The sequence below is a fragment of the Schistocerca americana genome, chromosome 1, assembly GCF_021461395.2.
Source record: "Schistocerca americana isolate TAMUIC-IGC-003095 chromosome 1, iqSchAmer2.1, whole genome shotgun sequence".
Taxonomy (NCBI): Eukaryota; Metazoa; Arthropoda; class Insecta; order Orthoptera; family Acrididae; genus Schistocerca; species Schistocerca americana.
In genome coordinates, this window is record NC_060119.1 from 415,677,810 (window position 1) to 415,693,749 (window position 15,940).

Below are 15,940 nucleotides of genomic sequence, written 5' to 3' on the forward strand. Positions count from 1 at the left end.
TGTCTTCCAGGCGAACGGCTGTTCGAAACGTGCACCCTCCCACGCTTTCTGTCGGGAGCGAGAGGGGAACGGAGGAGTGGAGGAGTGTTAGCATGTGGAACATCCGCCTGTGCTTGGCTGGGATCTGTGTTAATAATCAAAGGGCTGTTCTTTCTTTTTTATTTTGCACATCACATCCTCACGTCATTCCCTGATGTCTCAGTACATGTCCTATCATCCGTCTCTTTTTCTTGCCAGTGTTTTCCATATTTCTTCGCCGATTCTGCAGAGAAACTTCATCGTCATTTCTTCAACTTTCTTCTATGTCATCACACCTCAGACGCTTCCAGTCTCCTTCTTCTTTGCTCCCACAGTCCATGATTCATTACTACGCAATACTCTGCTCCAAACATTCATTCTCAGACATTTCTTTCTAAGATTAAGGCGGATGTCTCATTCTGGTAGACTTATGTTGTCAGGAATGGTCTCTCTTTACCTGTGCTAATCTGCGTTTTATGTCTTCCTTGCTTCGTCCCTTACGTATTACTTTACTTTTAAGGTAGCTGAATTGCTTAACTGTTTATTCCATTCAACACCTCAACACCTCATATAATTATCTTCACTTTCTCCGAGGATAGCAATATCATTAGAGAATCATGATATCCTTTCACCCTGTACTTTAATCCCGCTCCTGGCATTTCTTTTATATCTTTTATGTCCGTAAATGGTTGTTTGATGTTTAGATTAAGCAGTAGTGACGAAAGACTGCATCTCTGTCTCATACCCTTCCTATCCTAAGCACTTCGTTTGCGGTCTTCCATTCTTATTGTGCCCTCTTGGTTCCTGCAGGTACTGTGTATTATCCGTATTTCCCCGAGAACTTCGAATGTCTTACACCATTGTACATCGTCAAATGTTTTTTTCCGGTTGACAGGTCTTATGAACGTGTCTTGATTTTCCTTGCGACTTGCTTCCATTATCAATCGAAACGTCAAAACTATTTCCCTGCTGCCCTTACCTTTCCGAAATCCAAACAGACGGACACCGAACAAATTCTCGATTTTATTTCCAATTCTTATATATATTATTCTTGTCAGATACTTGCACGCACGAAGTATTAGCTTGTCTGCGCGACAGTTCACGCACTTGTTTGCCCATTCCGTCTTCGGGATTTTGTTGATGTTTTCCCCGAAGTTTGATCGTATGTGACCAGAGTAATAGATTTTACACACCAACTTGAATATTCGCCAGTGATTTCAAAAATTCTGAAGAAGTGAATTCTGAAGGACTGTTGTCTACCCCTTCCACCTTATTTGATCGGAAGTCGTCCAAAGCTTTGTTAATCTTCGACTCTAATACTGCGTCCCCTTTATCTTCCTTATCGACTCCCATTTCTTCTCGTAGGCGCCTTGGACGTAGTATTTTTACGAATACTTTCTCTTAATGTGAAAACACTTTCTTTTAATTTCACCAAAGGTTGTTCTAAGTTTTCTGTATGCTGAATCAGTCCTTCCAACGACCAACTCTTTTTCATTAACTTGAAATGCTTCTGCAGGCATTCCGCCTTAGGTTGGCTGCCCTTACTATTTATTTCATTCCTACGTTATTTGTATTGCTGTATCCCTGAATTTCCATGAACACTTTGGTACTTCTCTCTTTCGTGAAACAATTGAAATATTCATTCTTTTAACCAATGTTTCTTCGCAGTTACCTTCTTTGCTTTTACCAGTGCTTCTCTGTCGAACTTCTGTGATGGTGCTTTACAGGGATGTTCATTCGTCTTCAACTCAATCAATTTACTATCGCAGTATCTATGGCCTCATGGAAATCCAAAGGTATTTAATCATGTCTCAAATCTTCGGTGTCCTACTACTTTGCACAATGATTGCTCCGGACGAGTCTTTTAAACTTCAAAGTATTCTCCATCATTACTAAATTGTGATCGGAGTGTGTATCTGCTCCTACGCCTTACAATCCAATATCTGACCATGATGCAATCTAGCTGAAAACATCCCGTATCTCCTAGCCTTTTCCAAGTATATCTCGCCGGTCGAAGTGGCCGTGCGGTTAAAGGCGCTGCAGTCTGGAACCGCAAGACCGCTACGGTCGCAGGTTCGAATCCTGCCTCGGGCATGGATGTTTGTGATGTCCTTAGGTTAGTTAGGTTTAACTAGTTCTAAGTTCTAGGGGACTAATGACCTCAGCAGTTGAGTCCCATAGTGCTCAGAGCCATTTGAACCATTTGAACCAAGTATATCTCCTCTGGTGCTAGTAGATGAAGTTTACCGTAAAATTCTATTAGTCTTTTCCACTCTCATTGCTACCCCTACCTTCTATTCCTTCTCATACAAATGCGTTCCAGTGACCCATGATTTAGATTTTCATCTCCCTTTACATACTGAATTAATCGTTGAAAATCCTCGTATATTTTCTCCATCCCGCCATCTTCTGCTTGCAACGTCAGCATGTACACCTGAACTATCTTTGTTGGCATTAGTTTGCTGTCGAATTGATGAGAACAACCCTGTCAACGAACTGTTTGCAGTGGGTACCTCTCTGCTCCACTTTCCTATTCGCAACGAATCCTAGTCCCCATTTTCTGGTGCTCGTGGTATTTTCTTATATTCTTCTGAACAGAGACCGTTATCTGCTTTCCATTTCGCTGACACCCACTGCGTCTAGACTGAGCCTTAGCATTTCAGCACTGTCGCAGGGAGCATGTTTGCGAACTCTCGATTAAAACTTGGGCAGCAAATTCGCCTAATCTGAGATACTATCGAGCTCCAGTTCAGTGTCTAGGTACCGCTGGCCATTAATTTACGGAAGTTTCGTGGTCTGTGTGTAGACATCTGGTGCTACATGCCTCTGGAAACCTACCGAGGGCCTGTCAAATCCATGCCACGGAGCACGGCTGCTGTCCTGGATTGCAAAAGGTGGACTAACACGGTAATAAGCAGTTGGTCATAATGTTTTGGCTCGTCAGTGTAGTTGTCAACCTTGGCCACGTTTAGCGCTGAAGGTGTAAAAATTCAAAGCAGTGGAAGGGGACGGTGGCTGGCGTTTCCAGAAGGGAGTAGCGCACGTGACGCTGTGGGACTTCGGCGCGCGCCAATGGCGGCCGCGATGGCGTGGGTCAGAGTGCTAAGGGGGAGGGGGAGAGGAGCAGGGGAGGGGGGAAGCGGCGCCGCTGGCGACGCGACGCCCAGCGTCGGCAGTCCCGGCGTCGCTGCGCCCCAGCCAGGCGCTCACACAGGTGGGTGCCGCGCCGCGCCGCTCAGCTCCAGCTCGTGGGTCGCCGCTGAGCGCTTCACGCCACTAGTCTTCGCAACGACTGAAAGCCCTCACGTTCTTGCTTTACAGTTATAACCGTTAGCTGCAAATAATAAACAAAATACCTTTCGCTTTTTAGAAATGTGGAAAATTGTTGAAATCGTACGTGTTTCGCCTCGTATTTAAGAAGAATCCTCAGCGACCTTCCCAGAATTCACACCAATTTTCGTTTTTAAAAGGATTATTTCTAATTTTAATCCAGTTTATCCCTTGACTTATACGTAAATTGAAGCCATACTTACGATTAACTTTCTTTTTGCATGTCCTGGCGATTATGCAGTTCCAGTAATGACTGACTTTTCAAGGAAGGAGAAAGACATCTTACGTTATTTCTTAAAAAAATTTTATGTCATGGCTATGAATAACTGACACTCAATAGGGTTATTTTGCTTTCGAAGACTTCCATGGTGGAACGACGATCTTTTTATGTTTGCGCTTGACTACCATTTTGTCACCCATGGTGTAGAACCAATGCCATTTCTGTTGTGCTGACAACCCAAAAAGTTTCTGTTGCACTGGGCGGTTGTAGGCGCCACAGTCTCGAACCGCGCGACCGCTACGGTCGCAGGTTCGAATCCTACCTCGGGGATGAAAGTGTGTGATGTCCTTAAGTTAGTTATGTTGAAGAAGTTTCAAGGGACGCAATTGAGTATAATAGTGCTCAGAGCCATTTGAGCCATTTGGCCTTTTATACAACTGCGAGTTACTGCACGATATGGTTAGTAATGATATGTCTAGTTTTTGTTCGACTTGCATCTCGATACGAACGTGATCTGAGGAAGTTGTGCTGACAACTGGAGCTAGTCCTAATATTTAATGTCTGTTTATGCACGCGAGCTAGACACTCGAAAGACTTTTCAAAGAGAAAGATTTTCTTGTGTTTTAACAAATATACTGTTTTACTTTATTTTGTTCATTGTTCCCACAGGTTGAAAAGCAAGTTTGCGTTACACTTTCTAGCATTTCCACTATGAAACTGCTAATTTTGTACTACCACCAGTTTTATTCATTGTGCGCTGACTTTCTTTTGTATTAAACGTCTAACCACTTATTCGGTCCATTAATTCGCTCGTTTGTCAAGAGAAAACGCATGAGACTGCAGTCATAACTTTGAACCTATGGTTATTTAGAAGGCAGTCACATCATACAAAAAGAAAATTAGCTCTAAGTGCGCTAGCATCTTATACATAAGAAATTAAAATGTGCCCTATCCTCAGTCCGTATTCAGAGTTTTGAAAGAAATAAAATAAAAATAGTGCAATATTTAACAGTGATCAATGAAGACGCTCTTTAAATAAAAGTCTAAATGTATAATGGAAAAATTACCTGCATTGTTTTTTGTTATAAAAACCCACCACATGCCACTAACTTTATTTTTAAAATGTTTATTATTCTAGAACTAAGTTTTAACCTGGCAGAACTTTTCAAGTTTTCGTTGTTACAGAATAATAAAAACAAGAAATAAAATTGGCAGTTTGTGGTGGTTCCTTACAAGAAAATGTCGTTTCTGAAAGCTGTGCAGCGCGGTTTTAACAATATTTTATCTGCATTGTATTGTGGAGTTTATAAAGGAACATACAATTTATATTGTGGAAACGTTCACTCGAACATACTTCGTTCTACGAGTCAAGTTACATCTTTGTGCCCAACAAACGTTCGAAGAGAGCTCACTAATGTCAGAATCAATCGCTCCTCCAAATGTTCTCGCACGGAGTAAAATAATTAATTACCTCTAAAAAACTGGTAGGGAGACTTGTTGTTTCTGCTGTCATTATTATCGCAGCATTTACATAATATTAGCCGATGGGGAAAACAATCAAGTAAGCTGATGTTTTTGATGCCCTTACGATAAGATTCTTAGCCACAGTAACAATTTGTCTGAGAAAAGTTCCTTGGCAACAAGAATGGTGAACTAAGTGTTGTAATTCACGAAATATCGTTTTGTTCACAATGAGACAGATAATATAGTGAGATGACGAGTCATGGGATGCCGATGTGTACGTATACAGATTGCGGTAGTATCGCGTAGACAAGGTATGAAAGAGCAGTGCATTGGCGTAACTGTTATTTGCACTCAGGCGATTCGTGCGAAAAGATGTCCTACGTGGTTACGGAGGCTCCAACGTGATTACGGACCCTCGACGGGAATTAACAGACTTTGAACGCGGAATGGTAGTCGGAGCTAGACGCATGGAACACTTCATTTCGGAAATCGTTAGCAAATTCACTATTCCGAGACCTACAGTATCAAGAGTGTGCAGATAATACCAAATTTCAGGCGTTACCTCATCACGGACAACAGTGGCCGACGGCCTTCACTGAACGACCGTATAGCTGTCAGTGCGTGACTGCGTGAGATAACGGCAGAGATTACTGTGGGATGTACGACAAACGTAAGCGTTAGGCCAGTGAGGCAAAATTTGGCGTTAATGGCGTATGGCAGCAGACCACCGACGTGAGTGTCTTTGCTGACAGCACGACATCGCCTGCAGCGCCTCTCCTGGGCTCGTGGCCATATCCGTTGGACCCTAGACGTCTAGAAAATCGTGGCCTGCTGAGATGAGTCCCGATTTCAGTTGGCGATTTCAGTTGGTAAGAGCTGATGGTACGGTTCGAGTGTGGTGCAAACCCCACGAAGCCATGGACCCAAGTTGTCAAAACGGCACTGTACAAGACGGTGGTGGCCCCATAATGGTGTGGCCTGCGTTTACTTTGAATGGACTTGTCCTCTGGTCCAACTAAACCTAGCACTGACTGGAAATGCTTATTTTCAGCTACTTGGAGACGATCTGCAGCTGTTCATGGACATCATGTTCACACACATGTGACCGGACCGCAACTGCTCGCGACTGGCTTGAAGAACATTGTGGTCAATTTGAGCGCATGAGTCGGCCACCTTCATCGTCTGACATGAATCTCATCGAATATTTATGGGACATAATCGAGAGGTCAGTTCGTGCTCAGAACCTTGCATGGCAACACTTTCGCAATTGTGGACGGCTATAGACGCAGCATGGCTGAATATTTCTGCAGGAGACTTTCAACGACTTGTTCAAAATGTTCAAATGTGTGTGAAATCTTATGAGACTTAACTGCTAAGGTGATCAGCCCCTAAGCTTACACACTATTTAACCTAAAGTGTGCTAAGGACAAACAAACACACCCATGCCCGAGGGAGGACTCGAACCTCCGCCGGGATCGGCCGCACAGTCCGTGACTGCGGCGCCTGAGACCGCTCGGCTAATCCCGCGCTGCCGACTTGTTGAGTCCATGCCAAGTCGACTTGCTGCACTACGCCGGGCAGAAGCAGGTCAGACATATCCCATCAGTTTTGTTACCTCGGGGTATTATCGTATGAAACTGAGCGAACAAGTTAAACAGTTGCAGGGATAGTTAACGAAAAACGTAAACTTGTCGGCAGTACAGAGCGTGTCAAGTGGGACCTGTCTGGGAGTAACACTGCTTCATTGTTTGGGGTCCGTAGCGAGCAGTGCCGACAGCAGACTTCGATAACATTAAGAGACCTATTGCTAGAGCTGTAAGAGATAAGTGTAGCTCTTTTAGTAAACAGCCAATCCGCTTCATGGGTCACAATTCCAGTTGCAGGTTCCTACCTATCGGCTTCCAGGAGTAACAGAAAATTTTGCTTTCGGTATTTGATATAATTATTTACGAAATTTAAAAATTTTAAATGCTTTCATAATCTACTCATTACGAGGTACAATCTCATGTTAAATGTTTAACGAAATTAGTTAGGTATCACAATCAGAAACTGTGTATATACGAGGGTTGTAACTTAAATAGTGGCAACTATTTATTCACAACCGATACAAAAGAGTTACATGTTTGCACCTGTTACTGTCCTTGGAAGTAGTCCCCAGCGTTGTATAGAGCCCGTTGCCAGCGATGTGGAAGGCGTAGTATACCGTTAGCAGAGCCTGTTCTGTTGATGGTGCGAATGGAGCGGTCTACTGCCTGTCGAATATCTGGAACAGTTCTGAAGCGAATGCCACGAAGTGGTTCCTTCTTCTTCGGACTGAAATCAGAGTCACAAGGACTTAAGTCCGGAGAATATGGCCGATGGTACAGTACTTCCCAGTCCCATCGACCGAATAGAGCAGCCACAGCTTGCGCTGTATGCGCCCGCGAATTGTCGAGCAAAGTGATGGGTGGGTTGCGCAGAAAGGGTCGCCGCTTCTTTCGCAAAGTAATACTGTGCATTGACGGTTTGCCGTTGAGGAATGTAATGCGTTAGGATAACACCATCACAGCCGTACAAGAGAATCACCATACTGGGGCTCTGACGCACTTTCGACTTACGCAGCGACCCGTAATGACGCCATTCCTTGGATTGGCGTTTCAGTTTCGGCTTCGTGGCATTCGCTTCAGAACTGTTCCAGAGATTCGACAGGCAGTAGACAGCTCCATTCGCACTATCAACAGAACAACAGAACAGGCTCTGCTAACAGTTTACTACGCCTTCCACATCGCTGGCAACGGGCTCTACACAACGCTGGTGACTACTTTGAAGGACAGTAACAGGTGCAAACATGTAACTCTTTTGTATCGGTTGTGAATAAATAGTTGCCACTATTTAAGTTCCAACCCTCGTATCTTGAATCAGCGACACTCAGGGCTTACAAATTAACCTTACTATATTCGTCCCGTATTTGAGAATGACAGTACTTAGCGACAGATTTTACACGTAATGTCAACCTGTCATGAGACGTTTTCTCGGTGATACCCCTCCCCCCCCACTAAATGATAAAAAAAGGTAAAAAGGGCTTCTGGCTTACTACATTTTCGCTGTTCATGCAGTAAAGCTTCAGCACCAAGCAAGACGTTTTGAGACGTTTTGATCTATTACTTTTGTGCTACTAGCTCTATTCGCATCACATATTGCAGACAGTACCCACACATACTACTTAATTTGCCCATAACATTATGTAATTGTACGACACACGGCTCAGGAGACTTGACGTCATAAACACTGAGATGCGAGAAGATCTACCTTTTGCTTAAACCAGAGCGCAAATAACGGGGATTATACTCGCTCAGTGTCTTATAATGAAGACACTTAGCAGTTTCCAACGGCCTTTAAACATAATTTAAAAGCTTTTCTAAATTTTTCTCGCTTGTATGCTAAACGTCAAACATTCAATACATTAACTCATTTCTAAAGTAATCGGACGTTTCAAGCTATTTTATTAATGGGTGTTCGATTCTCTAAATAACTAGGAGTTCACTGATTTCAAACTAAAGGGTATTTAAGCCGACCGTTGTGGCCGAGCGGTTCAGCCGGCCGAAGTGGCCGTGCGGTTAAAGGCGCTGCAGTCTGGAACCGCAAGACCGCTACGGTCGCAGGTTCGAATCCTGCCTCGGGCTTGGATGTTCGTGATGTCCTTAGGTTAGTTAGGTTTAACTAGTTCTAAGTTCTAGGGGACTAATGACCTCAGCAGTTGAGTCCCATAGTGCTCAGAGCCATTTGAACCATTTGAACCGAGCGGTTCTGGGCGCTTCAGTCTGGAACCGCGCGACCGCTACGGTCGCAGGTTCGAATCCTGCCTCGGGCATGGATGTGTGTGAAGTCCTTAGGTTAGTTAGATTTAAGTAGTTCTAAGTTCTAGGATACTGATGACCACAGGTGTTAAGGCCCATAGTGCTCAGAGCCATTTGAAAGGGTATTTAAAGGGTAATCATTGGGGAAATATGGCATTTGTCTGACGAAATACTGTGTGGCAAACTTAGATATTAGTGATTCGTGGTAGATTGTGCAATAAACCTATTCTCATGATCGATGGGAGGTTGAATGCTTCTTCTTTTCTTCAGCAGTTGTGAGGCATTTGCCATTCATTACCCGCATGAACAGCTATTGATTGTACAAGACTTACTGATCATTTGTGTAATTGCGGTACTGCTTCGTCTCATGCTCATGGCTAGAAGGGCGTATGAATTATGAAGTGTGTGTGTGTGTGTGTGTGTGTATGTGTGTGTGTGTGTGTGTGTGTGTGGCCGTGTGTTACGGGTTGGATACAAAACAGAAAACAAGGTCTTCTGCGATACTGTTGTCGAAGCTTCCGAAATTTACAAAATTTATCAAAACCTGGATGATTGGGTTTGATATTGGAGTTAAATCATTGGTACCACGCCGGCGCTTTGTTGTGTACGTGTCAATGAGATGCTCTGCAAAATTAAAAAGCAGACAGGAAATCCATGGCGGCAAGTTTTCAATGTGCTTAACGGATGTAAAGTAACACGTCAAGTGGAATAAAGGCAGTGCACGGCATATCTTTCCTGTCCATACTTGTAATTACTTTTATTTGAAAAAAAGTACCTGTCAATAAGCGAGTGTCTCATGAAATTTAAATTCATGATTTGAAGTTTCCATGGGAAAGCTACGATTTTAAGCCCCGTTTCTCGTCCTGTGGCCCAGTTCGTGAGTATTTACAAGTTATGCTTCGCTACATGGTACAAGTAACAATTTTGTACTGCGGTAAGGTTGTTGTTTGGCTCAGAAGCTGATGTTAAGGCTACAGATTTATTTCGGCGACTGACCCGGTTCACCTGGTAGTGGGACAGTCTGCGGTGCACCTGTCGTCGTGAAGTGGTGCCGATAGCCTCGCCGTTGAGCGCCCATAAACAACAAGCACACACTGTACCCGTGATGCATGTTAGCTTCGTTACTGTTATGTTCCTACTACCAATTTCTTAAGCCACGGGATTCACTTTCTTCGGGCTGTGGGTATTATTTTTAGTAACATTAACTTCCGTCATTAATTGATTTTGGCGAAGATTTTACGTTACAAATTCCGAACGTAGGCCTGTTGCCGTCCACGAACTGCTGTACTTTGCCTTAAAAGTAAATGCATATTATGAAAAGAAAGACGCTTGTTATCGTGTAGTTTTTGTTTTATGCACACGGTTATTCTGGTACACTTTATTATTTCTATAAACTCTCACAAATCAATATAAACAATTTACCACTACTGTAGCTAGCTCATTTCAAATAATAAATTAATATTTTTTGACTTGCTTAAGGGGCAAACACATATCGCCCTGAGAGTCTTGTACTTTGAGGATAGCATCCCTAGGAACACATGATGCTTCCTAGTACGTGTTTCAACCTAGTGACCGATTTTAGATTCACATGAAGGAATGTGCGTTACGGACTACCATAAACAGTGCTCTGCATTTTCTACAGTTTTTGTTGCTGAGACACGTGAGGCTGACTTTCGTGTAGCATGTGTAAATAATTCTGGTTTAGAGGTTAAGTGCCAAACAACGCAGGGCTTGGACACAAAATGAAACACCAACAACACAAGATGTTAGTGTGCCCAATACGGTGTAGGAAAAGCGTCGGCATTTAAAACAGCTTGTAGTCGTGTCAGGATGGATAACTACGGGTCCTGTGTGGTTTTCAAGGGTGTCTTACACTATTCTTCCTGAAAAATAGTGGGAAGTTCATGTAACGACGACGGTGGTGGATAGCTATGACGCACACCTCTCCAAAGTAGACCACAAAGGTTCAGTAATGTTTAGATCTGTTGACGGCGGCGGCCAGGGCACATGCCTCATTTCATCCTCGTGCTCACAAAACCAACCCTGGACGATGCGAGCTGTGCGAACAGGGGCTCTGTCGTCTTGGAAGAAAGCGTCACCATTCGGGAACAAACACTGTGCCGCAGTGTGGATCTGATCACCAAACTAGGTCACATAATCTAAAGGCCGTAAATTGAACTAAATACCCAGGAATTACAATTACGAATAACTTAAATTGGTAGGAACGCACAGAAAATGTTGTGGGGAAGGCTAACCAAAGACTGCGTTTTATTGGCAGGACACTCAAATAGTATAACAGTTCTACTAAAGTGATTGCCTATACTGCACTTTTGCGTCCTCTTTTAGGATAATGCTGCGCGTTGTAAGATCCTTACCAGACGGGATTGACGGAGTACATCGAGAAAGCTCAAAGAAGGGCAGCACGTTTTGTATTACCACGAAATTTCAGTCACGAGTTTTCTCCTCCTAATGCGAAAATGTTTTGTTGACGCCGACCTACATAGTGAGAACTAAAAAACTGTGTGTTCTCCCTTACGGCAGGTCTTGTCATGGGGGAAGCCTCGTCAAAGAGGTCCCCCCTCCCCCTCCCCTCCCGCATGGGCGTCTAGGGAAGTGATTCCAGTGGTGGTTTCCCGTTGCCTTCCACGGATGATGATGAAATGATAATGAGGACAATACAACACCCAGTCCCCGAGTGGAGAAAAATCTCCGACCCAGCCGGGAATCGAACCCGGGCCCCTTGGCGTGAAAGACCGCCGCGCTGACCACTTTTTTTTGTCTTATTTTGTTCTGTATTGTTCGTTGAATTTGTTCGTGGCGGACGTCCGATGACACTCTTTCAGGTTGTTCGTTGATCCGTTCACTCAGTTTTTTTTATTACTAAGGGCAGCTAAACCCTCTGACCGAACACGCTGAGCTACCGTGCCGGCGCCACTTAGCTATCGGGACGGACACACAGTGAGAAACGATCATCATAATAAAATAAGGGAAATCAGAGCTCGCACGGAAAGATGTAGGTGTTCGTTTTTACCGCGCGCTGTACGAGATTGGAATAAAAGGTGAAGGTGGTTCGATCAGCCCTCTGCAGGCACTTAAATCTGATTTTTCAGAGTATGCACGTAGCTGCAGATAATCCTTCACGGTAATGTGACAGTGTAGATCAACCACATAACCCACGGAATACCACGATATGGCTGCCCAAATCATCACCGAATACCCTCCATGTTTCAGTCTTGGAACGCAAAATCGGCCGGAACATGGAAACAATGTGAAACAAGATTCATCTGACCAAATTACTTTCTTCCATAGTTCAATAGCACAGGTTTTATGGCTTCAGCACCACGTTTTCTTGTTACGAACATTTGCATCGCTACTGCGAGGGTTTGGAATTCCAGCTCGCCCTGCTTCTGGAGCTCCCTTCGAGTTGTTTTGGTGCTGACAGCGTTTGCGAGTGCGACTTTTAGACCTGCAGTGACATTTTGATCTGCCATGTTCTTATATTTCTTCATGATCCTGTCACGATCACTCAACACACCAACACACACTTTGCTCCGCTATGTGACTTAGCGGACGATGTTTTCCTGGTTTCTCTGCATGCGGTATAAATCTTCCATACGGCCCATACTGAAACACCAAACGCTTCGGCTCCATGGTTACGGAAGCACCAACATACGAGTACCAACACTTTGCCCTCGTTCGAATTCACTTAGCTCCAATGTGATGCACACGCAGCCGCGCACAACACTGCTCTGACTACCACTGACTCTTGCAATGTGTTGAGGACATTGCGTGGGTGCCGTTCGTGGTCAGATACAGCAACACGACCTGTAGGCACAGCTGGCACCTGCATTTGTGTTCAAGAATGCATTTCTCGCTGTGTTTCCACATTTTTGTCCAACCCCTGTACATTAAAGCTATTTGGAAGCTGTTGTCAACTCTTCAGTTGCAGTGGTAAATATAAATCTATATGCAAGGTGTGACAAAAAACGTATGGCACGAATTGCAAGACACATTCCTCAGATGTAGACGAAGAAATTATACGAACATAGATCTGAAAACCTTTGGTTTCCAAGTTACAACTCATTTTCTCCAACTCATTAATCGTGGGAAACACTCACGAATAGAACACACCAGCAACCCACATGCAACTCTTGCTCACTGGAGTTGTTCAATATGCTCACTGTGGACACTGATACGTGCATAAACCCGCCCTCTTAGTATATCTCGGATGCGTTGATATATCCCGGGAGTACTGCGTATGGTTTCGCAGCCTTTCATAACACGGACACGGAGACTCTGAACAACTTGTACTGAGGGTCCATACACAATAGGTTTCAAATGCCCCCACGGAGAAAACTCCAGCTGGTTTAGGTCCGGAGGGCGTGGAGGCCAAGAAATTGGTCCATCTCTACCATCTGTCACAGAATCTGTTATTTAGAAGCCGACAGACATTAACACTAAAACGGGGAGGTGCTCCATCATGCATGAAGTACAAGTTTTGTCGCGCAGCTAAAGGAATGTCTACTGACAGGTTAGGTAGAACATTCCTTTCTTAATTATGATAACTTTGCCCGTTGAATCTGGGTGGAAGAAAGTGAGGCTCTACCAATCAACAACAATGCCGGCGCAAACATTGACAGAAAGTCTTTGATTTGCTTTAACAGTTGCATGAGAATTGACGGCTGTCCACACATGCCGACTGTGAAAATTTACAATCTGATCCCGTTGAACTCGTTGGAGAAAATGAGTCGTGACATAGAAAGAAAGCGTTTCCAGACCCATGTTCATATAACATAATTTCTTCTTCTGCATGTGAGGAATGTATCCTGTGATTTGTGCGGAATATTTCTATTACATCCTATATTTTTAAAACTAGTGATATAACGTGTGTATAGTTCAGCCATATTTAGTCATTCGTGCACCGTCTTTTTATACACTGACACGGAAGATATTTATTAATGAAGTTAGTAATGTTAGGGAACCGGAAGTATCGCCATATTACAGGAACTAATAAGAAAGTGGCCGCAGCTTGGGCACACTATTTTATGTGGAGCGAAGAAAAAAGCGGAACACTTAATACAGAGTATCGGTTATGTGGACAGCAGTGAATCAAAAAAGTAAATGCAATCATCCCGCTGCTTACTGTTACTCTGCAATGCGGAAGTACTGGTAGAAATGTGGTACGCGTGTAAATGGGTTTGCTCGATCATTATTTTCTTCATAACGTTGTGACGCACCACACACTTAATGACATATCAGAATTTTGTAGCTCTATGTAGCATTAATGTCCCGTCCTCAGCTTATTGCATCTCGCTGTCGACCAAAAGAAGGTAGAAGGTGGAATTCAAATTTATGTGCAATAAGTGAAAGGAATCCGAACTATTCCTCTTACTGTGAAGGAAACTAACTTATAACTGCCGTGGAAGCTGTCTACCACTCATATCATGTGTAACTGGCCACTGCCACAAATGTGCACCGGGGATCGAACCTGGATCCTCTGTATGGCAGTCAGACATATTGACCACTAAGCTACGTTTTTGTTTTTTACTATCTGACAAACCAGGCACTGCCCGAGTATTCATTTTGCCAATTTTCTATTAGAAAATTATTTGTAGTGAAGTATAGAAAAAATTTCATTTTCATGTATTCCTGACAACGTCTTTAAAATTATGAAACAGTCTGCAGCGGGGCGGGGTCGGTCGTCTGTGTTTTTCTTGACGCTTTCGTTCAGTCAATCTACCTCGACAGGATTCTTGCCCATGTCCCTTCACTCTGTGGTGGCAGATACATGCTAGGCAGTGTAAAGCAGCGTTGATGCAACCACACCTAATACCTACCACACAGAGGGCGCGTAACTCTAGCTGAAAGTCAGTTACTGAAAGTTCATGATTAAAAAATCGGGCGTTCGCGATCTTCAGTCTACTTGCAGAAAACCGTTTAAAATTAGATTAACTCTACTTTTTATTCATATTGAAACACATGAAATGGCTATCAAGCCCGTATTTAATATGGTAAAACGTTATCATTCAAAGTTCACTGTCTGTATAACAAATATTCACTCGAAAAGCAGCCAGAATTTTAGTAAGTCCCACCCGATTAATTTTCACCATTCTACCAGTGACAGACCCGCAACTATTCGCGAGTTGAACATTCGGTCGTTTCAGTGGTCTTCTTCGTAAGAGGTAATCGCCAAAATATTCCGTACAGAGCACGAAACACGCCACGCGGAGTTGTTACTACCACCAGAAAGTTCACACGCTCATATCTCTCAAACTATTTAATTTAGAAACACCAAACTTTCATTAAGATGTTCGTAACTCCAGTCGTTTCAGTCACGATATGTTCTAACCGAAATTAGCTCACTATTTCCTCATCTTACAGAGTACTTTTAAGGAGCGATCTAACATCGTGTTATCCGTAGACCGGCTAGCAAGCGACTCCTCTCCAGGTACTCTCCTATATGGCCACCCTCCTCTTTTCGCGCGGTTACAGCTGAACTCTGATTGGCTGTTGATCTGAACGACCAATCAGAACGTTCCTTCTAGATCATTCTCGTTGCAAATCTTGCCTTACCCAATCACTAATTTAATAGTAATTAATGTCAGCAAAACTTCATATTCTTGTAATTTGTTTACTCAAAATAAACGAAATGCGAAATATTCTTCAAATTGATAAATAAACTTATTCCGCCTCTAACTTCCATTCTGGCTGCTTTTTTTAACAAAAGCAAGCACACACCGACATACGTCAACTGAATCGTCGTTGCAACATAACCTTCCCACAGTTCGTTTGTACAAGGTTTTACGAAAAATGAAATATTAAATTTTTATCTATATCCCACATACACACTCTCAATCATTCTCATGCACTCACACGGCAAAATATAATCAAATAATAATTTTGACCGATTTTTGTATTACGTAATGCACAGTGACTACATTTTTAAAAGAAAATTCTAATTAATTGATTTTTATGCACTGATAACTTTGGAATGGCTTCAAATGATAATGAAAGTCAATCTGTTATTGTTCCTAACTTGGTTTTAAAAAACAAGCGTAGGTTTTAGGACTTT

The 15,940-nt window shown here is 43.2% G+C and overlaps 1 protein-coding gene across 1 annotated transcript in view; it reads left to right on the forward strand.

The window, feature by feature from the left end:
- Positions 1 to 3,102: 3,102 nt before the first annotated feature.
- Positions 3,103 to 15,940, forward strand: part of LOC124555078 (kinesin-like protein KIF12) — a 653,823-nt gene continuing 640,985 nt past the window's right edge. The window contains exon 1 of the mRNA XM_047128907.1: positions 3,103 to 3,266. Within this exon, the coding sequence (XP_046984863.1) occupies positions 3,103 to 3,266 (164 nt within the window). The remainder of the gene's footprint in view (positions 3,267 to 15,940) is intronic.